The sequence below is a fragment of the Nicotiana tabacum genome, chromosome 23, assembly GCF_000715075.1.
Source record: "Nicotiana tabacum cultivar K326 chromosome 23, ASM71507v2, whole genome shotgun sequence".
Taxonomy (NCBI): Eukaryota; Viridiplantae; Streptophyta; class Magnoliopsida; order Solanales; family Solanaceae; genus Nicotiana; species Nicotiana tabacum.
The window spans coordinates 97252697-97279233 of NC_134102.1; the positions used below are offsets into that span (position 1 = coordinate 97252697).

Consider the following 26537-nt stretch of genomic DNA (forward strand, 5'->3'; position numbering starts at 1 on the left):
CTTATGAAGATCGAGATACTGTTTTCAGTAGACTCTTGACTCACTTTAAGTGTGTTAGGTATCAATGAATAAAGAAACACAAGTGCGTTTGTTTTGAGTTCCTGCAAAAATGATTTTGCAAACTCAGGTTTTACGTTTTTGGTGTCTTTGGGACCTCGAATATTTTGTCATTGGTGAGAAAGGGAATTCCATGAATTATTAAGATTACTCGGGTTGAATATTCTATTTAAAAAATATCATACAAGAATAAAAGTTTTTGACTCTTTAAATAATAATCATATCGCAATAGAATAAAGTAAAAATGATATAGTAGTAGTCACTCTTAGGATGGCTAATTGAAATATATTGCAAAGTAATTAAAAATAATCATAACATAAAAATACAATAAAATAGTTGAAAATAACCACACAAAATTCAAAAAATATTCTGGAGTTTGAACTGCTGCAAATAGTGTCCTGAAATCCGAAATCTATACAAGTGAAATTTCAGTAAACTTATTTATTATAAATACATGTAAGCTTTTACCACAAAAAAATGCTGTTTTTTCCATCAAAAGTTGGGAAATGTAAGAGGCTTTACTTAAGGGTAATTCAATTTAAATTTCCAAATCTTTCCAGGACGATTGTCGTATTTTACCCAAACTTTGGGGGCAAAACAACGATTTAGCAAACATTCAAGAACAGAAAACAATTCGACACACAAAGAACGAAGGATTTAACACTGAAAACTGCTAAAATTATTAACAGAAAAGTTCGCCCGCCCAATTTCTTGAATGGAGAAAATCCGTTAGAGTTCAACTCGGCTCATAGTTGTTTGCTACAATGGTAAGCTAGAGCGTAATAAAATTCAAATATTTTTAACTTCTCGCAGTATATTTATGATCATCTCAACTGTGTCTCTCTGATTCTTTTTTTGCTTTTTCAAAATTTGGGGTTTCAGTTTTCAATTGCAGCTATCAATGATACAGACTCAAAAAGCCAATGGGAACCTTTAGCCCCAACCAAAGAAGCCCAGGTAAACTTCAGCTCAAGTTTTTTTTTTTGTCTCTTTTTTTGTGTGTGTGTGTGTGTGTAATTTACACATGTTGTTGGTGGTGCAATTGGTGTCTGAGATTAAAGGGGACTTCTCTGTAAGAAACAAATATTAGTCCTTAGAATGCAGCAAAAAATAGTCTGCTTAGTTGTTGAGATTCAAGAATTAATAGTAAAGAGCACCTTGTGTTAAAGTACCCTAATTTTGCAAGCTTAAGATCTAAAAGGAAAAAGTTTTTTCTACTAAATTTTTAGTTGATTATAACGCATCTCTCTTTTTTCTTTTTCCATTTTCCTTAAAAAGTTGGCGATTCTATCTACTATGCATGCAATATTGTGATCACTTGTTTCTTATATGGATGATTTTTTTTGTTACGAACTTTTATTATGTTACTGTGATGAAGAGTAAGCATGGCGTTATTTCGATTTTTGTCTTTTTACAATGGATTTATGATAACTTGGTTTTTCCAGGAATTTCATTTATCACAAGCTTACCATGAAGGACTTTTGAAACTGGAAGCTAAAGACTATAAAAAAGCTCGTGAGCTTTTGGAGGCTGTGTTAAAGGATCCTTTGGTCGCAAACTCTCAGGTAAAATGCTGATGGTTACCTTAAAATCACCATCTTTTCTGCTACATCCGTACTGATGATTTTTTTTTTTATAAGGTAATATAACTTTGCTGATGATTATTTTATTCTTTTTTTTTTCCTTGTTGACATTCTAGGTGGATAGTAATTCTAGTGATGGTCATCTTTTGCAGCTCAGGTGTGTTTTCAGGCCTAACTTCTCACTTGAACTATTGGTTCCAATTGTATTGTAATTCTTGTCTTGCTTGTTCTTGGCTACTACTTCTCTAATAGTCTAGAATAGCAAGTGGACTACCATATCTTCTATCTGTCTATAGAACATTTTCCCATTTAATTTTCCCATGCATTTAAAACTAAAGCGCATTTATTGCTCTTACCCTCTATGTTCGCTTTAAGATTCAATTATGGCCTTCAATCCTCCAAATAAAATCATTTTCATGGTTGATTGTGGATGTTAATAAACTAAGATAGTTGCCCTATAAAAGCCTCAAATAATTGACTACTAATTCACAATTTCTTTTTTGTTTTGATAACCGAGAAATCCCCAAGGAATAGTGGTGCACGGTTCGTAACTCGGTGGATAATGGGCCCACCCCCAACCCTTCTCCACTTCTAATTGTCAATATTTGTATAAACATATATTTCTGATGCTGGGTAACTGTACTCATTCACATTTCTGCAGATTTTTGGCACTGAAGAATCTTGCCAATGTTTTTCTACAACAAGGTGCTCCTTACTACAAAGATGCTTTGCAATGCTATCTTCAATCTGTAGAGATTGATAATAAGGATGCTGTTGTCTGGAATAAGCTGGGAACTTTAGCATGCTCAATGGGATCGTTGAGCATTTCCCGCTGGGCATTTGAACAAGGGTTATATTGTAGTCCCAATAACTGTGAGCATTTTATATCATGTTTAAGTTCTTATAAGCTTCCTTAAATAAGCTTTTCCTGTTACATGATTTTGAATGTTAAAAGAGCCAACATATTCACCTTATGGCAGAGGTAATCTTATTATTCCTTCATCCGCTGCTTCTTCTTGAATAATATGCAGGGAATTGCATGGAAAAACTTTTAGAAGTGCTTATTGCTATAGGTGATGAGGTTGCCTGCCTTTCAGTCGCTGATCTAATTCTAAGACATTGGCCTTCCCATTCTCGAGCTTTGCTTGTTAAAAGAACTATTGAAGAGTCTGAACCAATTCCATTTGCCCCACGAGGGATAGACAATCTAGAACCTAAACATACGCGGCTGAAATTCCCAGAGAAGAGAAAAGCTGCAGGTGATGACCTTGATGAGAAACTTGTTTCCAAAAAGTTGAAGCAAAGTTTGGAGTTCTGCCTTCCAGATGTTTCCTGGACAGCTCTTGCCAGTGAATTCTTGAAAATTTTACATCCATCAATTGAATCTAGTTCTGAACTTGGACTAGGGAAAAACATATCTGGTGATGTTACAGTAAGCACTAAATTGTCTAACATACCAGGAAAATCTAGGGATCCTTCAGAAAGGAAAACTACTTATGTCTCCGCAGCTGCTGAAAGCATTTGCGTTGTGGATTACAAGTCTGAGAAAGGTAGTGCTGGTAGAGAAAAACAATCAAGTATTTGTGGAGAACAACCTCAAGAAAGACGAAGCAGCCGCCTGGAAAGGCTCAGGAGTCGTAAACCAGACAAAGAAGAATTAGATTTTGAGACCAACAGGGACCTTGCTAAAGTTGTAATGCAATTTCTAGGACCCTATCTTGTGAATCAAACAGGATTTGCAGACAAAGCTGAGGATCTTCCTAATTCACCGGATACAGAGTGTGATGATGTTGTTGAATTTGTCCTGAAATCGACAAGAAATCATGGTGCTTACCACTTGGGTCACATGCTCCTGGAAGAAGTTGCCAACCGAGGCATTTTGTATCAGGATGGCATGTCTAAATTTTTAGATCTGGAGAAGATGATAAGGTTTTGGGGCCAGGAGAGAACTCCTGAGTGCAATTTGTTTCTTGCTGAGTTATATTATGATTTTGGTGTATGTTCTTCTGACACTTCAAAGAAGTCTAGCTTGATGTCAGAGGCTTCATATCATCTATGCAAAATAATTGAATGCGTCGCTTTGGACTATCCATTCCACATTATTGGCAGGAAAGAAAGCTCTTCAACGAGGGCGCATTGTCAGAATAATGGTCATAGTGGATATCCTCAAATTAGTAAAAATCATGGGTTTTGGGTTCGCTTTTTTTGGTTAAGTGGGCAATTGTCTATATCAGATGGTGACAAAGCGAGAGCTCGAGAAGAGTTCTCTATTTCAATGGAGCTTTTGACAAATAAGGAAAGCAAAAATGACTTCGTTTCATTGTCCCACTTAAAATCGTATAAGAGGCTGACTGTCGATAGAATCCTCCATGAGATTCATCTACTGGACGTTGATTTTCTAATGAAGGATGGTATCCATCAGTTAGTTGATAAAAATCTGCACTCTGAGTGTGTAAAGACACTTGCTCCTCTTCTCTTTTCCTCAAAAGAGGTCCGTGCTGAATCATTACGTGTCACCAATCATACAGAGAGAGGGCTAACTTCAATTGAACTGTCTGCCTTAGATATTTTAATAAAAGGATGTGAGGAGACGGAGCCATTGGACATTGAGGTCTATTTAAATTGCCATAAAAGGAAGTTGCAGGTGCTCATTACTGCTGCTAGTGAGGAAGAATATCAGCTTTCTAACCAGATGAAAGATTCAAAAATGTTATCTGTCTCTGACTCAGAGTCAAAAGAAATCCCAAGTGACCTCTGTAACTTGGTTGCTCAAGAAGTGAAGGCAATATCTCAGTGTGCGTCAAGGATAAAGAGCATCAGTAACCCTTCTGAAAGCTCTGTATGTCAGTTTTATCTTAAGAGTTTTTGGGGCGTCTTTTCTTCATTGTTGCAGATGCGTTGATCTTTAATTTTTTTTTATTTTTATAAAAGATGCTATATCACTATCAATATTGAGAAGAATGATAATTTTTTTTTGATGTGATGGGGAAAAACCCTGCATTCAAGTAAAGAATCTTAGACCAAACATACAGAGAATGAACCCTTTTTTTAATTATACATAGGGGGAGGGGAAGAGGAAATGGGGGAGGGGATTACAAGATGGGGAATCGAACCCTCACCAGCGAAGTGAAAGTTTAGGTAGCCAACGATTGGACTACTAAGATTCCCCATAGAGTGAACTTTTTATGGGAAGTATTGAAATGAATGTGCCCATTGGCTTTTCCTGATTTCAACCTGGAACACCCCCCCCCCCCCCCACACACACACAAAAGAGAGAGAGAGAGAGAGAAGATAGAGAATTCAAAAGTCTAGCTTGCGACAAGTTCCTCACTGTCAATGAGCTAGGGGTGTTACCTCACATATTGGGGGCACTAGAAAAACATGTAATACTGATTTTGAAATGTTGTCTGCACCACTCCACATGTAGTTGAACATTTACTTGCTGCCTTTAGCTTACTTTTAAAGCTTGAACTGGTGTAACTGCCTAGAGAACAATACTTTTGGTGAAGGTTTAGGGATTTCTAGAATTCAATCTCGTAATATGCAAGGTTTGGTTTGTTTAATGCTGTTATGGTCTTCAGGTTTGTGAATTATGCTGAGAGTGTTTAGTATAACATTGATCTTTGCAACTTTATCCACTACTTGTTGGTTATTTAGTTGTCAAGTAATTCTACTAGAAGATTGGAGCATTACGCATTGTGCTTATAATTATTATTGTAGTGACGACCTTTTCCAGTGATGCTTATGTTTAATAATGCTAAAACCTAGATTTCTAAGAGCTATCTGGACCTGGAACTTCAGAACAAAGTAAACAAAGAGAAATTGATAGTTTGAAGATGCAGATAATGCATTCTGTTAACTTCAACATTTGATCCCAAATATTACTACAAAAGCTCAAAGCATTCTTTTGACCAACTTTACTCATATATTGCTTGTTTGTTCAACTTTATCCTCTTTTTCATAGTTTGGCTTTCCATACTAGATAGTCAGCCGTAGTTGTATGGTTATGATGCTTATTGTAAGATTGGGAAGGTAGAGTATGCCAATATGAAAATCTGTCATGGATTTCATTTGGTCAAAATCCTTTGTCCAACTAGGAAAAGAAAGTGAGAAGTTTAAATAAGAATGACTTGTTCTGTTATGCAATTTCTTCCAACTCTAGTTCTAAGGACTTGCCACCTTTTGTCCTTTTTTTTAGTTTTTGGTGATTTCCTTGCTCTCTCCATTTAAAATCGCGTTCCTTTAGAGATGGATGCTTCTCATCTGACCTGACTTTTTGCACTTTCTCATCCTGAACTTCAGCCATATAGACAATTAAGGTCCATGTTCTTGTTGACAAATATTAGATGAAATGTAACTGATGCTTCACATTTTGGTTTTCCAAGAAATGATTAACTTTTATTTAGTTAATGAGCAATGATCACCAGACATCTATTTAGTTTTTGCTGTGTATTCTTTTGATAAATAAGTTTTGTGCTAAGGTTGCAGAATTTGATACATCTTTCCCTTGCAGAGTGGTGTTCCAATGACTGTCATTAGTGATATTCAATCGTCGCTGCTGATGTTTATGTGTAACATTGCCAACACATATTCTTGTAAGAAATTTTCTGGCCCAGGAATTTCAGATCATAGAGAACAGAGAGAAAGCTCGTACTTTGTAGATGCAGCTATTGCATTCTGTAAACTCCAACACTTGATCCCAAATGTTCCTATAAAAGCTCAAGTGAGACATCTTTCTTTCTTTAGAGGGTTTAGACCGTTGACTTTCAGCTGTAACATCAGTGTTTGCTAACTCTATCTTAATCTTTCATTAGAAACAAGCTGATTTCTTTAACCTTATCATGCCAGACAGAGTTGATCGTGGCAATCCATGACATGCTTGCTGAGTTTGGTGTCTGCTGTGCAAATGCAACTGGTGAAGAGGAAGAAGGAACATTTCTAAAACTTGCAATAAAGCACCTCTTGAACTTGGATATGAAACTGAAATCTAACTTTCACTCTGTCTGCAAGGAATTTGAAATGTCTCAGCGTGACGAACAGTCTTCTCATGATAATAATGTAGGGAAATCTGAGCAACTTTCTCATGGAAGCAACATCAAAGTGTTATCAAATGTATCGAATTTGGACAACCTAAATGTGACAGGTCAGATAGATAGAGATGAAGCTACTGCTTCAGATAAAGATGCTGTTGAGAGGATTAGTGCAGAAGCCATTTCTGCCAGTAAAGCTCTGGAGGTTGAGAAAACTAAAGGGGAGAAAAGTAAGAGTATTGGTGATGTCTCTGATGGTTTGTACCCTAGATCGGAGAAATCAAAGGATCAATTGGTCGAAGATGGAACCGAGCTAAGTGAAGATGAAAAGGAGGAGCTTGAAGTTGCCATTGATAATGCTTTGGATCAGTGCTTTTACTGTCTGTATGGATTGAATCTAAGGTCTGATGCATCTTATGAAGATGATTTAGCTGCGCATAAGAATACAAGCCGGGGTGATTACCAAACTAAGGAACAGTGTGCTGACGTTTTTCAGTATATACTTCCCTATGCAAAAGCTTCTTCTGTAAGTGCTACGTGTCTTCTCTTTATCAAATCCTACTTATCAAACCTCTTCCTCCAATTCCTTATTCCGCGAGAAGTATTATTTCAGTTATATATAGTTATATTTTCCTCTCTAGGCATAATATATGATTTTAAAACTCTCAATTTTGCTTTTTTTCAGAAAACGGGGCTCATTAAACTCCGAAGAGTCCTTAGAGCTATACGAAAGCACTTTCCACAACCACCAGATGATGTTTTAGCTGGAAATGCAATAGACAAGTTCTTAGATGGTCCTGAAATGTATGAAGACAAACTCTCTGAGGAAGCAGGATCCAGTGGCTTTTTGGAATCCATGACAAAGATATTATTATCAGATCCCGGAAGCCTCAAACAACAGAAAGCATCATCAAAAGGAAGGTAAATATGTTAGTTATGGGATCAGCATTTTGGAACAAATGAATTTACTAGTACTTTGAACTATGGACTCAAACAGATATTTGTCATTGGTTGTTTGCAGTTCTGAGCCATACCTGGAAGTTTATAGCAACTTGTATTATCTTCTTGCTCAGTCCGAAGAAATGAATGCAACTGATAAATGGGCTGGCTTTGTTCTGACAAAAGAAGGGGAGGAATTTGTGCAGCAAAATGCAAATCTCATCAAATATGATTTAATTTACAATCTCCTACGCTTGGAGAGTTGGCAGAAACTTGTAAATATATATGATGAGGTGAGATTGTTCTGCAGTCTATCTGTTGCGGCTATATATTCCCTAACTGAAGGCAGTTTTATACTGTGGGGAGTTCGTGGGCGTCGTAGTTTCTTAATCTCTTTGTTTTTTGAACATCTTTTGGGTACGCAGGAGGTAGACTTGCTGCTAAATGATGGAAGCAAGCAAATAAATGTTCTGGTATGGAGGAAAAATGCTGTTTTATCTGAGAGAGTTGAGGCAAGTCGCAGAAGGAGCAGACGATGTTTGTTGATGACTTTAGCTTTAGCCAAAACAGCAGATCAACAGGTTTGCTTCACTCTGATAACTTGTGGGTGAAGGTTTTGCTTTTGTTAGATCTTATTGCCATCCTAGGAGTAATCAAGGACAGACCCGTTGTTGGAGTTTGAATCTTCCGATGTTACACGAGTTTCATGTATCAAGGTTTCTTTTTCTTTCTTGTTTGGTTGGCGGTCCTGACTCCTGTCAAACATATAGAATGATTTGAATGTTTACTTAGGTGTTAACAATTTTCAGTTTGCTTGGCATTTGACTATGTTGATTAACTTCTGCCAGTTTTTATTTAATAATAATTACCTTACGTTATAAAAAAAGTTAATGTTGGAGCTAAGAGTGTGTTAGTGCATTTCGTTCTCACAGTCTACATATGATTGTTCCTGCTTCTTTCAGGCTGAGATACATGAGTTATTGGCATTAGTATATTATGATGGTCTTCAGAATGTAGTACCAATCTATGATCAAAGATCTGTTTTGCCGTCCAAAGATTCAGCATGGATGATGTTCTGTCAAAACTCAATGAGACACTTTCAGAAGGCCTTTGCACACAAGTAAGTCTGTTTGGTGACTCTTTTTCCCTTGATTATTTCTTCATCTAATGTAACCTTAGCCTGCAATTTCAGGGAGGATTGGTCGCATGCATTCTATCTGGGAAAACTCTCCGAGAAGCTTGGATACTCACATGAGATGTCATTTTCATTCTATGCTAAAGCTATTGCTTTGAATCCATCTGCTGCAGATTCTTTCTATAGGATGCATGCTTCACGGTTGAAGTTACTTTGCACATGTAGGAAACAAGATGAGGAGGCCTTGAAGGTTGGTGCTTTTCTGAAACTTGCTTTAGCTCCTTTCTGTTTCCTCTTTTATTGTGACAGTTATACATGTAAGCTAACTATGACACGAACAGGTGTGTATTGACAGCCGTGAAGATAGCTAATTTAGTTTTAGCTCTTTTCGTTGTTCATAGATCTAATCTATTTGTTCATAGATCTAATCTATCTCCAGTTGTATGTAAAATTTCGAGAGACATACACAGCAAAGCCACATTTCAAAATATATATACAAGCGCAACAGAAATATGTTTCACTAGATTATTCTAAGCATAGCCTGCTTAGAGTTCAGCTTTGTGTATTATATAACGCTCTTCTCTAATCAGCAACCTATATAGGTTCATGAATTTCAGCAGCATGTGCGTCGTTTTCTTTTTTTCTTCATAGCTCATCACCGAAGAGTTCCCAAAACATACCCTGACAATTGCATCTGGGACAGGAAGGACTGCATGTCTAAACTAATGCTTACTTCTGAATACTTTTAATCTGCATGCCCCTTCTCTGGCCAGACTTGGAAATAGTTACCTTTTTCAAGTGGTCATTTTCCATGTGGTAGGAGTACAATTGTTGACTTAATTAGTGCCCGGATGCATTTTAGGTTGTTGCTGCGCACTGTTTCAATGAATCGACTCAGGATACTGTGATGGATATCCTCAGTAAGGTTTGCCCATCAATTTCAGAATCAACGTGCTCCGAGGATAGAACTCCCGATGCTTACTTTGTAAATGATGTAAAAGGGGATTCACATTTTGAAGGGGTGTGGCAGATGCTTTACAATGATTGTCTTTCTGCCCTTGAAATATGTGTGGAAGGGGACCTGAAACATTTTCATAAGGCTAGATATATGCTTGCTCAAGGCCTATATCGAAGAGGTGGGAAGATGGATCTAGGGAAGGCAAAGGAGGAACTTTCTTTCTGCTTTAAGTCGGCTCGTTCTTCATTCACAATAAACATGTGGGAGATTGACAGTATGGTTAAAAAGGGAAGGTATGCATTTCTATTTTCTTCTCTGTCCTATCATTTAGCACATCGAGGAGGCACGTTGACGACATTTTCTGATTCCTCCTAGATTGTTCTCTCTTTATTTAGGGAAGGCCCTTTTATTTAATTGAATCAAAATCTTGGTGTTGAATATCACACCAAGGCGTTGTCAGCTTTAGTATATGGTATAAAAGGGTTGCCATCCCATCTACACAAGCTATTGGAAAGATCAACCCTGAGATTCCAAAGATCCATCCAAGTGTATATATAATATAATAAGATAGTTTCTTTCCCAAAAAAATAATAATATATAAATGGAAGTAAAAAGAGCCTTGAATGTCCATACAGGTTTCTTTTTCTATTGTTCCTTTCTCGCAAATCATTCCAAAACACACATTGAGAGAAATGAAACAAACAAGAGAAGATTGAGAAAACAACATTGCTTGATTATTCCCTCAAGCTATTGGGGGTTTAGATAGTGAAGTCTACATGTTCCAAGAAAGAATGAAAATCAAAATTACATAACTACAGGAAATAAAGCAATCTACTTGATTTTGGATTGATATGTTACTATTTTACAAGACCCTAATACTCCCCTCAAGTTGGCACATACAAATGGTATGTATCAAGCCTGCTACATAATATATACCTTTTTTTGAGAAAGTTAAGGGACTTGATGTTTATATCTGCAAGTTGATCATTTGACTTCATGAACTTTATGACAATGTCTCCTGAGATTATCTTTTCTATGACGAAATGACAATCAATTTCTATGTGCTTGGTCCTATCATGAAACACTGGATTTGATGCAATATAAAGTGTAGCCTGATTATCACACATAAGTTCAATTTGGTCAATCCCTCCTAATTGTAGTTCTGTTAGCAGTTACTTGATCCGTGTGAGTTCACATATAGCCACTGCCGTAGCCCGATAATTCTGCTTCTATGCTTGATCTTGCAATTACGTTGTGTTCTTACTTTTCCAAGACAAATAGATTTCTCCCAACCAGAATGCAGTATCGGGAGGGAGATCATATGTCTGCCCAATCTGTCCTCTAGTATATCCAGCAATATGCTCATGTCCTCTATCTTCGTAGAGTAGTCTTTTCTCTGGAGCATATTTTATGTATCGAAGGATACAAACAAATTCATTCTCAGTTACTATCACTAGGAAAATCCAGGAATTGACTTATGACTCTCACTGGGAAAACAATGTCAAGCCGAGTTACAGTGAGGTCATTTACTTGCCGATCAACCTCCTATATCTTCCAGGATCACTAAGAGGCTCCCCGTAACCTAGTAGAAGCTTAACATTCGGATCCACAGAGTATCAATGAGCCTAAAGTCTATCATTCTTGTCTTATTAAGAATTTCAAGAAATGCCTGATCTGGATTGAGCAACCTCATACCTAGGAAGTATCTACTGTCCAGGGTCCTTGGTCTGAAAGTGCTGGAAAAAAAATGATGCTTCAACTTGGTAATTCCCTCTTCATCACCTCTGATAATTATATCATCAATGTAGACCATAAAGTACATGCACAGATCTAGAGTGGAGACATCTCTTCCCGTGACTGTTTGTAAATGGGAAGTGGATAAGCTGTAGGGGATCTTCTCGGTTTGACACTTTAGACAACATATACTTTGCATGCTCAACCTCCCTACTCCGCGGATGCTTCCACCAAAGATGTGTTCAAGAAATATTTATCTCACCTGAAGCATCCCAAGCCACTAAAATATTGTTTCACTACGTAATCTTTTGTAAGCATCCATCAAGAGACAAAGATGCCCATGCCACTGCCTCCTAGTAAGATCTTGAAACGGAAGCCATTTTGTAAGATCTCCTACAGTTTTGTTGACTGACATACAAAGTTCATTGGTCACACTTTGTATTGTCGTACACTAGGATTGAGTTACGTATGGCGTAGCTGGGACTGAGTCTATTGATTTGACCCTTTAGATGTATGTCACAATTTTTGCAAATTGTTGGGCGTGGTGAGTAAGCAATTGCAGAAGTTAGTTTGTTGCGACTCTCAAGAATAGGTTATATCACTCACAAGTAGGAGAGAAAGATATGTCACTATCACAACTTAGGGAAATGTGACCGACTGGAACTGATGTTCAAATTGATGAATGCCTATGTTTGTTAGGAAATGTGAGGTTTTTAGGTTGTTGTAATCATCAAATGATACAGTAATGGAAACATTTTATTTATTGAACCTGGTGAACTTGGTAACGAGGGGCAAAGTCAATTATAATCATGTTCCTAGATGAATCTCTTTTGAGGTCCATTACCTGGTCAGTATTGGAGCCACATTTCTTGCCTCGTTATCTGATTCAGAATGTTAATAATTTCAATGAGTTAAGCCATGCAGATCAATGTTTTTAATATTCATATTGCAGGCGCAGAACCCAAGGTTGCTCAGGGAACAGGAGAGCCCTAGAAGTTAACTTGGCAGAAAGTTCTCGGAAGTTCATTACTTGCATCCGCAAGTACATATTATTCTATTTAAAACTGCTGGAGGAGACAGGAGACATATGTACCCTTGATCGGGCTTATTTCTGTCTTAGGACAGATAAGAGGGTACTGCCATATGAATTGGATGCATACTTTGTTCACAATGATTAGCAGCATTAATGATTAGCCTAATGAAAAAAAAAATATTCTTCTTTATACACCTTATCGCGTCACCCCTTTCTGAGGTTGCATATTAGCAAAGCCCCTTTGAGGTTGCTTTATTTTATTTATCTATAAGAAAGCATTTCTAATAGCTAAACTTTCTGACACAAATGCTCAGTTTTATTATTTATAGGAAAGCATTCCTCATGCCATATCTTAGAGATTTACAAGTTGGAATAACAGTCAGTAGAAAATACAGAGAGAGTTGTTTTACTTGTATAATACCATGGAAAAATAATGCAGGAAAAAAAATAAAAAGCGTCTGGAAGAACATTTATTTTATGTTATAGATCATCTGATTAAACTTTCTATTTTATTATAACCAATTTAGACCCTCCTTTCTTTCAATTCTCTCGTCGTTGCCTGTTCTGTTGGATACTAACATGGAACCTAAAGCTCTGGCCGTTCTTTTTGATTTAATTAACTCAACCACTGTTGTAAATTTAGTTATACCTCTATTTCTTATTTAATGAAAACTCCCTTGCCTAACATATATATATTTTTCATCCAGTTCTCCTTATGCCTTGAAGATCTCATTCCAGTTGCTCTTGGACGATACTTAAAGGCATTAATTTCATCTATACATCAAACTGACCATATGTCTTGTGCTGCTAGCAACTCTAGTGAGCATCATCTGGAGAAAATGTTCTCTCTGTTCATGGAACAGGTAGCCATGTGGTCTGATATTTGTGGCTTACCAGAAATAAAGAGCTCAGAGTTGACGGAGAGCTGTTTATTTGGGTAAGTTCTTTTGAAGTGACCCCAACTTTATGTGTGCTGTACTAACTTGAAGTTTTTCTGTGGTTTCCAGCTTGCTTACATTTGCAATCGAAAAAATTTGTTTTCCATCTCTATAGTAATAAAAAAGAAGGATTTTTCCCATCTCTTTTGTAGTCTCAATATTGATCTACACCAATTGTAAGCTGAGCAAAATAACAAAGGTATAAGGAAATAATTGCTCTCTTATCTAAGAACTATGTTCAGGTATAATTTTGTTCTAGTATCAAACATGATATTTTGTTTTATTTGGGTTTTTGATGTAAAAGAGACATTAGGTCTTGTAACTAGGGACCTTTTCTCTCAGCACTATCTTGGCGCTGAGATTTATCTATATATCAATGAAACCTGTTATCATTTCAAAAAAAAAAGAGACATTAGTTAGAAGGATTTGTTTGGATATTTATTGTTTACCTCTTGTACTGACACCATCTTGGTGTGATATGCAATGAATGATTTTTGGATTATCAAAATATTGTATAATTTTGTTCCTATAAAATGTGGTGGTGCACAACTTGCTCTTCTTAAAAAAAAAGAAGAAAAGTATTGGTGCACAAATAGGAACTACAAGAAATAGATGTAATTTGATAACAATCTGGATAGAGTGAGCACTTATACATGTGTTAGTTGCTCAATATTCTCATTAAAATTGCATGTACTATCAAGATATTGTCCTTGCATCAAGTACTTTATATATTTCACTTTTGGGAATGTATGAATTTTCCAGTGTGTCCCAGAAGTGTCTCTGTTGTTTATTCATATGAGTCCTAACCAGGCTTTGAACAATAGAAATGATACCATGAGCATTTGTGGAATACCTCAAATTCCTTGAAGCTATGAAGTCCACTGTTTGCTTAAACTCAAAGCAGTATGCTTATACAGATACCATTTTAACATTCCTTGCAGATATCTTTATCGATATATCCAGTCTTTAGAGCAAAATATCAAAGTTGAAGCGCTTGAAGGAATAAATGAGAAGATACGCAAGCGTTTGAAGAACCCAAAGCTGTCGAATAGTAACTGCGCAAAAGTTCATAAGCATGTTTCTGCTGCTTGGTGTCGGTCACTTGTTAATTAGCATGGCCTTAATAACACCTTTGCATTCAAGACTCTCTAGTGAAGTGCAAGTTCCAAATTCGCCAGCTAATGGATTAGAGAATTCACAACTGCTTTGTGTTGATCTCCAACTGGATGAACTATGGAGTTCATCTTTTGAGGACATGAATCATTTGAAGGATCTTGAGAGGAAGTGGAACCCTTCATTGTCTAAGATAAAAAATGTAATAGTAAAGAGAGTTGCAGATGAAGATATGGAAACTGCTTCTATGTTGCTTAGGTGTTGCTATAATTTTTATAAGGACACTTTTTGTGCATTGCTCCCATCAGGTGTAAACCTTTATATGGTGCCATCTCAATTTGCTACGGAAACATATATCCAACCTGGGATAGATGCAGTTGACATACTCGATATGAACACTTCACGGAAGCTACTTTTGTGGGCCTACACACTTCTGCATGGCCATTGCACAAATGTCTCAGCTGCTATTAAGTATTGTGAAGAAAATTCCAAGGTATTACATCCATCCTTGTCGAATTAGTCTAGTTTAATTTCTAGCGCGCTCAGGTGAGTGTGAGTCATCAATCACCAATAAATCTAAGACCTTGACATACGATATCACTGCTGATTTAGAAGTGTAGTGAATAGAGCTGCACACTTGAGGTGCTCTGCTGTAACATCCTCTTATGCATTGTGGTCTAAACTCGAACAGCAGGGAATACTTTTCGCTTACCTAACCTTATAGCCAAATTGGTTTTTTTCTTACCTCTTGATTTCCCTTTTCCCCTTACCTCCCAAATTACATAAACTGTAGAAAGATGTGGCTCCTTCAATTCAATATTTTCTCCTTTTTAATCTCTATTCTTTGTTAAATGGATCCCTTATTTGCTTTGACCTGGCTGTCTAAGGCTGACAGGGTAGGGCTACCTAGTGGCCTTTCTCTGAACTATATTTGGAATCAGTAAAGCTTTACAGGTTCAGGTACCTGATACTTACACACTTTCCTATAGGGAACATATCCAAAGCCTGTAACATAATTCTATTTTGCGTTTAGCTTATGATACTCTGTTTCTAGAACTCCCTCGTGCTAGTTCAAGATGTCTTTTGTTTTTTGTTTTTTGCTTGGCTATTAAGAGCATGTAAAAAAAGGTCAAGAAGGAAATGAAAAGGAAAAATAAGATAGATGGTCATTTCACAACTGATGAATTTTAAATGCTGAATTCCATGCAGTCAAGGATAAAAAAAGGAACTGGAAGCTCGTTGCCTTCAAGTGCAAATGCATCTCCTGCCACAGCTTCCAATATAGGTGATAAACTAGTTTCATTTATCCTTATCAATGTCAAGTAGTGCATACATCTTTGTTTCCTCTCCAAGCTGATCTGTAACTCTATGTTGTAGGTGGAGGAAAAGATGGAACGAGTAAAAGCTCTGAACCAGATGTTTCCCTATTATCAAATTCGGGCAATGCACCATCTTCTGAAACCGATGGATCACAAAAGGTTAAACCTCCCAGTTTGCCAGAAACTGAGAAGGCAAGTGGTGCCTCTTTATCCCAAACGGGGGGCACAATGAATGCATTATCGACATCTCTACCTGAAGGAGAGAGTGGTTTCAACATGACATCCATATCTTTGTCTGAATCTGTAAGCACTACTTGTCCAAAAGCTGTATCTGCTGATCAGGGCCAGAAGGTTTTATCGGCTGCTCCGCATTTACATCAAAACAATCCTGTTGCTGAGAGCAAGAAATTGAATATGCAGAATGATGCGAAACCTGAAAACATTTGATGTTGTACAACCTGTTCTAATCAATCTGTTCTGCAATTTTGCGTCGTGACTGGTCTATTATTGTATGTAAGCAGTTCCTTCTTTTCTTGAAGAGCTCTCGTTTCTTTCTTTTTTCTACTGTTTTTGGTGTCAAAGGGGATATAAATATAGGTTTTCCCCCTTGTATCGCTACTCTACCTATTCCCACAGCTCGTGCTGAGCATGACCCTCGCTCACTCTCCCTCACTCACACACACACACACAAAAAAAAAAAAAAAAAGCATGCCATATTTTTTTGGTATAACCATCTGATAGCCGGTACCCACTAGCCCAACTAATTCATATTTGTGTCTTGTAACACCTGTTCAAGGGAGAAGTGCTCCCTACCAAGAATTTCTCCATTCTCGGGGCTCGAACTTCCATTCATCCCACCACATCCCTTTTAATGAAGCCTATTTTTTTCTTTTTTCTTTGTTCTTTTTGAACTTCGGCTCTGGAAGGGACTCACCAGCTACTACCTTCTTTTCTTTTTTGCTTTGGTTTTATTCTTTAGAGACATTTCTTTTTCTGCATCCGCCTCGGTTCAGTGTTGTGCTTCTGGTTCCTCGGAAGAATCAACTTATGCCATGCTGGTGAAAGAAGCAATTAAAAGTTTAATCTTTGATCCAAAATCAGTTTTTGAAATGAAGATAGAAAGTAGTTCTCTTCTTTTCTTTATTAAGTGTTCTTGCAACAAATATTTTTCATAAATTGGTTAATATTCGATAATGGAGCTTTGGTTGTTATAGATAAAAATTATCCAAAAAGTCATATTTCAATTTGTTTTTATGATATAAAATATTATAAAAATTTAACTTTAAACTCTCAAAGATATTCATATTTCATCTGTGAAATGTAACTTTGAAGTCAAAAAACTTTACACTTGATCTTTTAATTTGTTCTGTTCCAAATTCGCAAGAGTGATCACCCTCAAACATTCCTGTAGCGCTGCAAACTTCAGACAAAATGATGTTTAATCCTCCTCTTCTTGCTAGCCGTCCCACAACTGCTGCTACAAAGCTCATGGTGTTATAGTTATGCAGTCTTTTTTACTATTTATAGATCTTTCTGATGTACAATGAGAATGATTGCTACGTTTGGACTTCTTTCGAACTCTAGACTTGATACTCTCAAGCATGTTCCAAGTATCAGAAGTGGATATGGGCATCCAAGAACTATACAAAATTGTTACTAAACAAAATTTCTACCGACTGCAGTATATTACTATTACAGCTTACAAAGAAGTTGCTAGTGATAAATGAAAATCTCGCCGCAGAGGACTAACTTCAAATCTTGGTCTGAAGTTAGGTTTGGTAGTTCAAATTTCAGACACACAAGTCCAAAGTTGTGGATTGCCAAACTTTACTTCAAACCTAAATGTCTAAAATTTGAACTACACAAACTATATGCAAGCTTCAAACATACAGGTCTGAAGCTAAGCTTTTGCAAGCCCAATTTCAGACCCGTATGTCAGAAGTTTTTGAGACTCCCCACGAATTTCAAGATGAGTGCCACTTTGCCTTTAAAAAGAAACATCTGAGTTTGCATCATGATTTAACTTTCGAATATGCTTAATGAAAATGGGAAAACCTCAAAATGAAATGGTCATATTGTCTAGCTTAAAATTAACCAAGAGTAGGTGCCCCAAAAAGACATTAACATGTATGTGCTTGTTTGAGCGATGATTTAAAGCAGACCAAAGAAAGGCAGCCTATGAATACAAATAGGACTACACTTATACTGGTGATATTATTTACCATTGGCATCAAAAAGTTGCCGCTCTCCTAATGGATACAAATGAAGTGTGTCAACTTAATAAGCTTGATAGCTTATGGGATAAGACACGTACAGTACAACTTCCAATCTAGATGGGGCATATGTGTTAGCATTGCAACCTAAACTATTGTGTAATTCACAAGTACAAACACATCATATTTACAGTATGGGGTGAACACGTTCAGGACCAAAATTGTTTTGCATGCCCTCTGAACATAGATTGCGAGCACTTTGAATCAATGCAGTGTAATATCAAAACCCTCTCCAGATGATACTTTGCATTTCTCACCAGTTATGCAACTGTGAAGTGATACTTTTCACTACAGGATGATATTCAGTATGCAAGTACCTCTTTGCTTTCTCTGAACCAGGCTGTTCAAGCCACTCATTGTATAGGCCTTTTATGATGGGATTGTTGAAAGGATCAGCAACGACAACCTGAACATTAACAAAGAGCATTCAGTTTCAAAAGATCAGAAAGTTTAGTGTAAAGAAAACAAAGAGATCTCATGTCAATCATGGCTTTGCAACTTCTAAAGAGTAGACCTTTCTTTCATTAGAATCTACTTAGATGAACATTCTCATAAACTTCCTCATCTCGTAACACGGAAATATAAAAGCCAAAACAAGCAGCAGCTCTTTATAACAGAAAAAAGCCACAGATGGGGAGACAGACACAAATCAGAACAAAAGATTTCAGCATCTCAAACATGAATATTTTCATGTTTGACTTGGCACAAATTATACGCAAAGACTTCAAGCTGGAGTGGAGATTTCTAGAGTCCAAGATGGTGTAGTATGACAAACTCTGCCAATCATAATTGGTTATACAAACAAAAAAATCCAATTGCACCATGTCACTTACATCTTCTACATAAGCCGTCTCCAACAGCCGAATCAACTCTTTACCTGACTGCCCAGGCTGTGGCTTTATTTGTCCACCACCATTTAAGCATCCTATAATCAAGAGGGAGGCAATTAAAGACAACTAACTGTTAACATTGATGCAAGGAGGTTCAGAGTTGTTATTCACAAAATAGAAAGATCTAGAATCTGACCTGAAGGGCATGCCATGATCTCCAAGAAATGGTAGTCACACTTTCCCATTTTCACTTTCCTAACAACATTCTGCAGGTTTCGGAAACCATAACATAATGCAAATTTCAGGACCGATTTATCATTCACCTGTGTTATAGAAATCTCGTCAGTGGGTTGTCAATGGCCGACTACTCTTTTGTGGCAATTGCTACGAACTTATAATAAATATACGTTTAAAAAAGAACTTTCAACTACATATATATGGTTCAACTTGAAGACATTGGATACGCGGGGTGGTGCGGAAGCTCTACTTCCACGGATAAGTTGGGATTTTACAAACTTTTCACTAGCTTTTATTTAAAGTTTTGCATCTTTTGATAGCATGCCCCTCCCCTTTTTCCTTTCTGCACCGAGGGTCTACCGGAAACAGCCTCTCTGCCTTTTTAAAGGCAGGGGTAAGGTCTGCGTACACTCTACCCTCCCCAGACCCCACTTGTGGGACTATATTAGGTTTGTTGTTGTTATTGTTGTTGTCGTCATCTTTTGATAGCATACAATAGTATAATCTCACCTGATTTTCGTTGGTTGCAGAGTTAAAAGATTTTGGAAATCTTTGAATAGGAAGAAAAGATAGCAAAAGGATTCAAAAAGAGTTCAAATGCAAGCTAATCTGAAGAACCACTGTCAGCGTTTTGATTCCGCTGGCAGCAGAATTGTGACAGTTTGATAGGATTCTGAAGTTTTTGCAGCAGGAAAATTCCATTGCAGCAGATGGAAGCCGCAGGCGGTGGAATTGGGTTCAATCTGGTAATTCTTCGAAGTTTCAGCAGCAACGGCAAAGCGCTGCAGCGAATCTATTTTGTTGGCAGCAAAACTGGAGGCTCCTGAAGTTCAAATCTGGGATTCAAAAGCGCTGTCAGCGCTTTTATTTCGTTGGTAGCTGAATTAGCAGTATTATTAGGGCCTTAGGGGTATTGTAGAAATGATTTGTAAATTAATTAGACTAGTATAAATAGTAGATACCGAGTTTTTTTAAGCAGTATAGTAGATAGAAAGAATATGTAGGAACTTTTGCTGCTGGAAAGCATTCAATAGGATCTTTCTACTATTCTTAGCAAGGATTCAAGCAACTTTTGGAAATTCCTCAGGAGTTTGAGTCATTCAACTTAATTTTCATTATTATTATAAATTCTTACCTTTTAATTGCTTTTACTTTCATTTCTAGCATGAGTTGCTAATTCACTGCTTGGGTTGTAGACCTAAGTTTGCAAGTTAATGGGTTATTAATTGCTTGTCACTATATGCTTGGGTTATGATTATTTAACTGGTTCCATGCTTTATTTGTCAATTTAATGGTGGTCAGCACTAGATTAAGCCCTAATTTTCTTAGTTCTTATTTGGGAAGATGGAACCAGGACTAGGTAAGAATCAAGTATCAAGGTTTTTCTTTTTCTTTTTTTTTTCTTTTTTTTTTTTGGGGGGGGGGGGGGGGATTGTAACATATTAGTATATCTATTAAACAGAGATTACACAAAGTAGTGTAGTCCTATATAATTGCAAGGAGAATTGAAGCCTGATTTCCTAGCCCTTAAACTATGATAAGTAATCTAGAATCTCATAAATAGATTCAGCTTCTTGTAAGTACTCCTGTTTACACTAAAAATAAAAGAGAACTAGACAACTTCAGCTTCTGAATGGGACTTCCGTTATCTTCAAAACATCTCTGATTTCTCTCTTTCCAAATTGTCCACCAGATGCAAGTTGGGACGATCAAGGAATTGAGTTTTATAAAGGTTTATATAACTCAATTAATAGAATCAAGCTAGGAATAGCTAGATTCTTACTTGGGTGTTCATCGATTTGAATTTAAAGCATTCCATTTGGTTAGGGAGAACTTAATTGGGGTAGGCCCATTATTATTGGAAGATCCTAATAAATAAATCATAATTGAACCAAAATCAAGAAGATATTGCAGTGCCAGCCTACAGGCACTTAGTTTAATAGAACACTATATGGGCGTCTTCACAGCATTCTATAAAATCATGTTCCTAAGAGAAAACTGAAGCAAACTTACTTCTAGGCTCACTTCTTGGAAATCAGAGTTCCTTATAGTCTTGAATGCTATAGGGCCTTTAACTTCCTGATTTAAAAGAACTTTAGCGGCATGACGATAAATGGTATCTGCATATCCTCCAGAGCTTCCGTGAACCCCATAAAGATGGCCCTCCTCATCGATATTGGCAAACCTTTAGAGAGCATATAAACACTCAATTGTAAGGATTTGCATTAACAAATGAAATAAATGGAAGGTGTATAAAAGTGCTTACAACTTATCTAAGGGTGACTCTTCCAAGGATTGAAAATTAACTGCTTTTAACTACATCAAAGAGAGAGTTTGACTATGAGTAAACAACATAGTGCCCTTTTTAAAGAACAAAACCTAAAAAGAGTGAAACAGAAGATAGAAAGGAGAATAACTGTAAGTACTCTAAATGCAAGCTCTCTCACATTTTTGCTCTGAGAGAAAGTAATACTGAGAAGCAGAAAACTTTCTTTACCTGTATCAAATCCAAAACCTCTCCTGTTGTCAGAACTGAATCAACCTCCGTAATTTTTTCACTATCTGTATCCACTTGAAACACAAAGTCCTCACGAGCAGCCTCGAGCTTCTTGTCATAACATGGCATTACCGTAACATGATATATATCCTCTGGTCTGTACAAAAAGCAAATCTATCAAGCACCAATTGACTGCGATCAGGTCCAACAACTAACAGCTCGATTTAAGGAACATTATAAAAACTTTAACTTTTCACCAACTAACATGCAATATCATATATCCTGAAATATCAATCTGTCAGCACTGATTTTCACTGTAAATGAGAAAGAAATGATTTCTCTGAAAACTTTCTGTAGGATGCATAAAATGGATGGGAAGCACAACAGGCAGCAAAAGTTGATTGCTTAGTGCATATTTGCAATACAGCAACTTATGACTGATTCTTCTTTTTGAGGTAGACACGTAAAGTCCAAGCATTACAGTTCAACAACACAAAAATAAAAATTACAGTTTACATATGATGCACAATGCTTAAAAGACAAAGATGACAACAAGCTACCTTACACTTAGCTTTTGACATAAATAATTCTTAACGACTGCTCCGATAGTTTGTTGGGGGCTCTTGACTGAAGAAATGTATGGAAGAATGTAAGACCCAAGGGTCTTCTCAGCGTAGCATATCCAACCTGCAATTTCAACACCAGTAGAATTAGAACATATCGTAGAATCTCAAGCAAGAAATTAAGACAAACACCAAAGTAAATGAAGCCATTACCTGGACATGCGGAAGATATCATAGGCAAAGGTGGCTTTGACTCCCCATTACCTGTACTTCGGGGTTGTTTATATCGCACCATGAACTCGTTACAAGATTCTATTAGGGTCAAGTCTCTACTGCAGCTGGTATCAAATATAGCTTTCACACCCAGAGACTTAAATAAAGTTGTGAGCTTCCTGAAGACCTGACATAAGAAGTGCAAGCTCGTATTTATTTCAACCAAAAGCAAATGCTTTGCAATACTTGTTGTTGTTTTTTTTACTTTGCTGAAAAGCATCAAATACCACGGACCCGCACCCCTCAAAAAAAGGCATTTTACCAAGAAAAAAAGATGGAAGTACGAATTACAGCAGTCATATCAGGTGAGAAGATATACAGCAAAAAGTGAAACTACAAATATGAAAATACCAAAACCTACCTGAAGTGAAGAAAGTCCATATTGAACAGCGAGAGAGGCCCTAGACTGGGGAGATACAGAGACAATAACAGTTCTCCCCTTTTCCAAATTGGAAAGGAACTCATCTAAGCTCTGCTTCTCAAGCATGACTGTTTCTGCTGATGTAATGCACCCGCTGCAATCAGGGATCAAGCTTAGTTGCTCATCATTGTTAAATCTTTTATAGAGAGATTGGCATTTGCTTTTAATAGCTCAAGCAACAAAATTCAAACACAAAGTAAAATTAAATAAAATTAATATCTATCAAGTAACAGTTTTCTGAGTAACTTCTCTTCTTTTTTTTTTAAATGTAATGAAGCATTTTTCTGAGTAACTTATAGACTGGACTGACTGCAACAAGACCAGCACCGTATAACTGGGCTGGTCACAGACCTTTGAGGGACCTTTTACCCGATATGTTTATTCTGGCAGCAAAAAATACTTTTCTTTAGCAGAAAACAGAATTGATGACGTTTGGAACATCATTTAGAAGAAATTTCAATGATTGGGAAGTACACAGGGTTGCTGAATTTTTCAACCTTCTGAATACAAATCAGCAGCCATCCAACACTGATGATAGCCTTATATGGAAGCCAAGAAGCAATGGAGTTTCAGTAAATTGTTGCTATAAAGATCTAACAAAAGGTGGATAATCCTGAAAAGCCTTCCCCATGGAAACAAATTTGGAAGTCCAGAGCTCCAACTAAGGTTGCTTGTTTCACATGGATAGTATTTACTGAAGCTTGTCTCACACATGAGAATCTACAAAAGAGAGGTATTGTTTTGACTACCAAATGTTTTCTCTGTAGAAGAGAAACAGACAATACCTGTCACTTATTATTGCAGTGCCAAGTTACCACCCAACTTGGCAGCTCTTCATGGATATGATTGGTTTGGAGTAGGTCATGTCAAGGACAACAGGTGACTAGTTGAAGTGCTGGTACAGAAAGGGAGTCAGGAAGAGAAAGCTACTATGGTGGAATATTATACCAGCGTGCATATGGTGGACTATTTGGAGTGAGAGAAACAGAAGATGTTTTGAAGACTCTGCTAGCTCCATTCAAAAGATAAAGGCCAATACTTTTTTGTTTTGCTTTTGGTTAGAATAGAACATGTAAATGAGGCTGAAATAGTTTTACAGGTTCTAAAGTCTTTACAGGTTTAGCGGGGTGCTTTTGTTTTTTGCTCCTCTGCTGATATTGTACAGTGGCTACAGCACGATCTTTGTGCTGGTTTATTTATAAAGTTATCTTACCTTTTGAAGGAAAAGAACAAGACCGGCACCTGAGCCTTAACATAGAAATATAGCCCAAAATTCCTTATTGCCAAAACAATGAAAAAATTCAAGCTATTTGAATCGTCATAGTTGATTTACAGTTAAGAGGCAGTTTTGTTAAAGGATAGCTTAAAGCGCGCTTAAGTCCTCAAGCTTGGTGAAGCTCAAGTTGTGCACTTCCCTTTCACTTAATTGGCTCTTTACGGTAGGCGTCAAGGTGCTAAGGTGTGGTCATTTTCACTATGGGCTGTCTTTAATAGCACAACACTAGACAATCAATATAGCTGACAAAATGATACACTTTAGTTGTTAAGAAAACACTGTGGTTAAACTTTCATGATTAAGAATAAGAAATTAGAAATTTAGTATAAGAAATCTGGGTACTGAAAACCTAAGACTACATCTTCTATTTTTGATAAGGAAAGAAGGTACTAAGTGGGACTCGATCCCTTAACCTCCAAGTAAAATACCTAGCATCAGCCTTCTGTACGTCTTCTATTCTAAATCAGACATTTAAAATACTTCGAAGTTTGAACTTGATTGACATGATTTTAACTGCATATATACAGCTTAAGTATTGATTTTTCATTCCTTTGTCCACATAATTATTGTTTGTGTTTATAGTAACATTTTCTTGCATTTCATTCCATTTTTATATTTTCTTCACTGGCGCTTTTCTTCACTAGAAACAACTTTAGTTGTGTTTTGTGCTAAAAGCTCCAATAGACTTCGGCGCTCTTTTTGCGCTTTCGCTTTTGAACTTTGGCTAGGGCTCATTTGCTTGAATGTGTAATTGGAAATTATTCTTGTTTGTTTGCTACTTCTAAACCTTGAATAATCTCTGTATTAGATATCTGCAATTGACGTATTCTTTTAATAAAACTCAACGTGGTAGACGTATTAGAAATACAATGTATAAGAGATTACGAGAATGACAAAAATGACCTTTTACCAATTACATTCATCTCCAACTCTTTTTTTGATGAAGTAAGTTGATACGTTAAAAAAGGCATCAAGCAGAAACTAAGGTTAAAAGAGAGATTAAGTCAGCCCATATTATAATATGACGTAGCTAATATGACACAGCTTCTTTTTCTTTGCTGACCTGTTATGATCTTTTTTTAAACATAAACACAGTCATGTTAAGGTTATCCCCATATTACTGAGTCAACTTTTCAATTCAGGGCATGGTTGCCTAGAACAGTATATCCAAAAAGAGATAAGTTAATACCTGCAAGCCAAGCAATCTTTGAGAGAAATTTTGACGGGTTCATTTTGTACTACTGGTTTGCTCAGTGCTCCAGCTGATTTTCCCACATTCTGATGAAGAAAAGAGCATTAACTCAACATTAGTTATAGCAGCAATAGTCTAATAATATTAAGTAGGAGCAGCTAGCTGTTCTTCAAACCAATTGGCAACCCTAAGAAATACTCCTATAAGTCAGTTCTCACTTCCACCCTTGCTTAAAATACTTTTTTTAATAGCATAAAGGTGTTCTCTTTACACCAAATTCCTACAAGTCTAAATTCAAATCAGCAATGAACACAAAATCCATGCCTAAGAGAGGCTGATCTATTTCGCCCACAATGAAAACAAAAATTACATGGACAAGGGTATTTCAAATAAAACCCTAACCTTAAAAAGAAGTAGTAAAAAAGATATACCTGGGGGATCCTAGGAGTAGAATTAGCATTGAGGGAAACGACGCAGCCCTGGGAGGGAGCTATGTAATCATTCAAATCCCCTATCCTTAGTGTCGCTGAGAATTTCTCAGACATCCCTAAAACTCCTATTGCAAATGGAAAATTGGAGAAGGTGGAGAGAGAAGCAGACGCTGCTATCAATTTGGAAGAGTAATACTTGTCAAGCTATGGCCCAAACGGGAGATCCTTCTTCTTATAAGGCTATTGAAAATGGTGGCGGCCTGTTCCTTTCTGCCTTTTCCAAATGGCGGCCTATTGTTTTTCCATGGCTGATACTTTTTATTTTATGCCAAATAAATTTGAATTTTTTTTTTTAATTAGAGGCTTAACTAATGGACAATAAAAAGAAAAGAAGAAAGAAATTAGAAAAAAAATTAGACCTAAATATTGCCTTTTTTAGCTTATGCTTTAAAATAATTAAGTAGGAACATGAGTACACCCGTCAAGAAATAAACTAAACTCACATAAGAAATGTTGGTTATGTGACTCATATAGTAAAATTTCTCACTTTTAGTTGTCAAATATTCTAAAAATAAATTTTCATTTTTATTTGTCACTTTTCGCATATCAAGAGAAAAATAATTTATTCTTCCTCTTTTGACCTTAGCATTAATTACTCATTCTAAATTATTTTTCAAATCCATTAAGACTATACACCAATTAATA

At 36.7% G+C, this 26537-nt stretch overlaps 2 protein-coding genes across 2 annotated transcripts; one reads left to right on the forward strand and one right to left on the reverse strand.

Annotated features, from left to right (window-relative positions):
- The first annotated feature begins 685 nt into the window (after positions 1-685).
- LOC107760277 (calcineurin-binding protein 1) lies at positions 686-16377 on the forward strand. Its single transcript, XM_075246252.1, is given in 20 exon segments — positions 686-824; positions 940-1014; positions 1503-1622; positions 1757-1797; positions 2302-2513; positions 2672-4479; positions 6154-6363; positions 6489-7196; positions 7356-7591; positions 7692-7902; positions 8035-8190; positions 8572-8729; positions 8802-8994; positions 9607-9995; positions 12389-12569; positions 13177-13406; positions 14349-14514; positions 14516-15013; positions 15730-15805; positions 15898-16377. Coding segments are annotated over 20 exon segments (6060 nt in total). The 5' UTR covers positions 686-821; the 3' UTR covers positions 16287-16377.
- Positions 16378-17944: 1567 nt separating this feature from the next.
- On the reverse strand, positions 17945-26131 carry LOC107772533 (protein NAR1-like). The gene is made up of 11 exons (XM_075246253.1): positions 25833-26131; positions 25399-25487; positions 22874-23027; positions 22453-22639; positions 22237-22363; positions 21677-21833; positions 21446-21495; positions 21193-21364; positions 19139-19265; positions 18946-19037; positions 17945-18518 (listed from the first exon to the last, which is right to left on the reverse strand). The coding sequence occupies exons 1-11, from the start codon at positions 25944-25946 to the stop codon at positions 18366-18368; spliced, it is 1422 nt and encodes a 473-aa protein (XP_075102354.1). The 5' UTR covers positions 25947-26131; the 3' UTR covers positions 17945-18365.
- Positions 26132-26537: the final 406 nt, after the last annotated feature.

Excerpts from the sequence above, each read along its gene's own strand:
- LOC107772533 (XM_075246253.1), bottom strand. The coding sequence starts at position 25,946 with ATGTCTGAGAAATTCTCAGCGACACTAAGGATAGGGGATTTGAATGAT. Across the intron at positions 25,488-25,832 it reads CTACTCCTAGGATCCCCCAG|AATGTGGGAAAATCAGCTGG; the intron begins GTATATCTTTTT and ends TTTCTTCATCAG. Across the intron at positions 23,028-25,398 it reads AAAGATTGCTTGGCTTGCAG|CGGGTGCATTACATCAGCAG; the intron begins GTATTAACTTAT and ends CCCTGATTGCAG.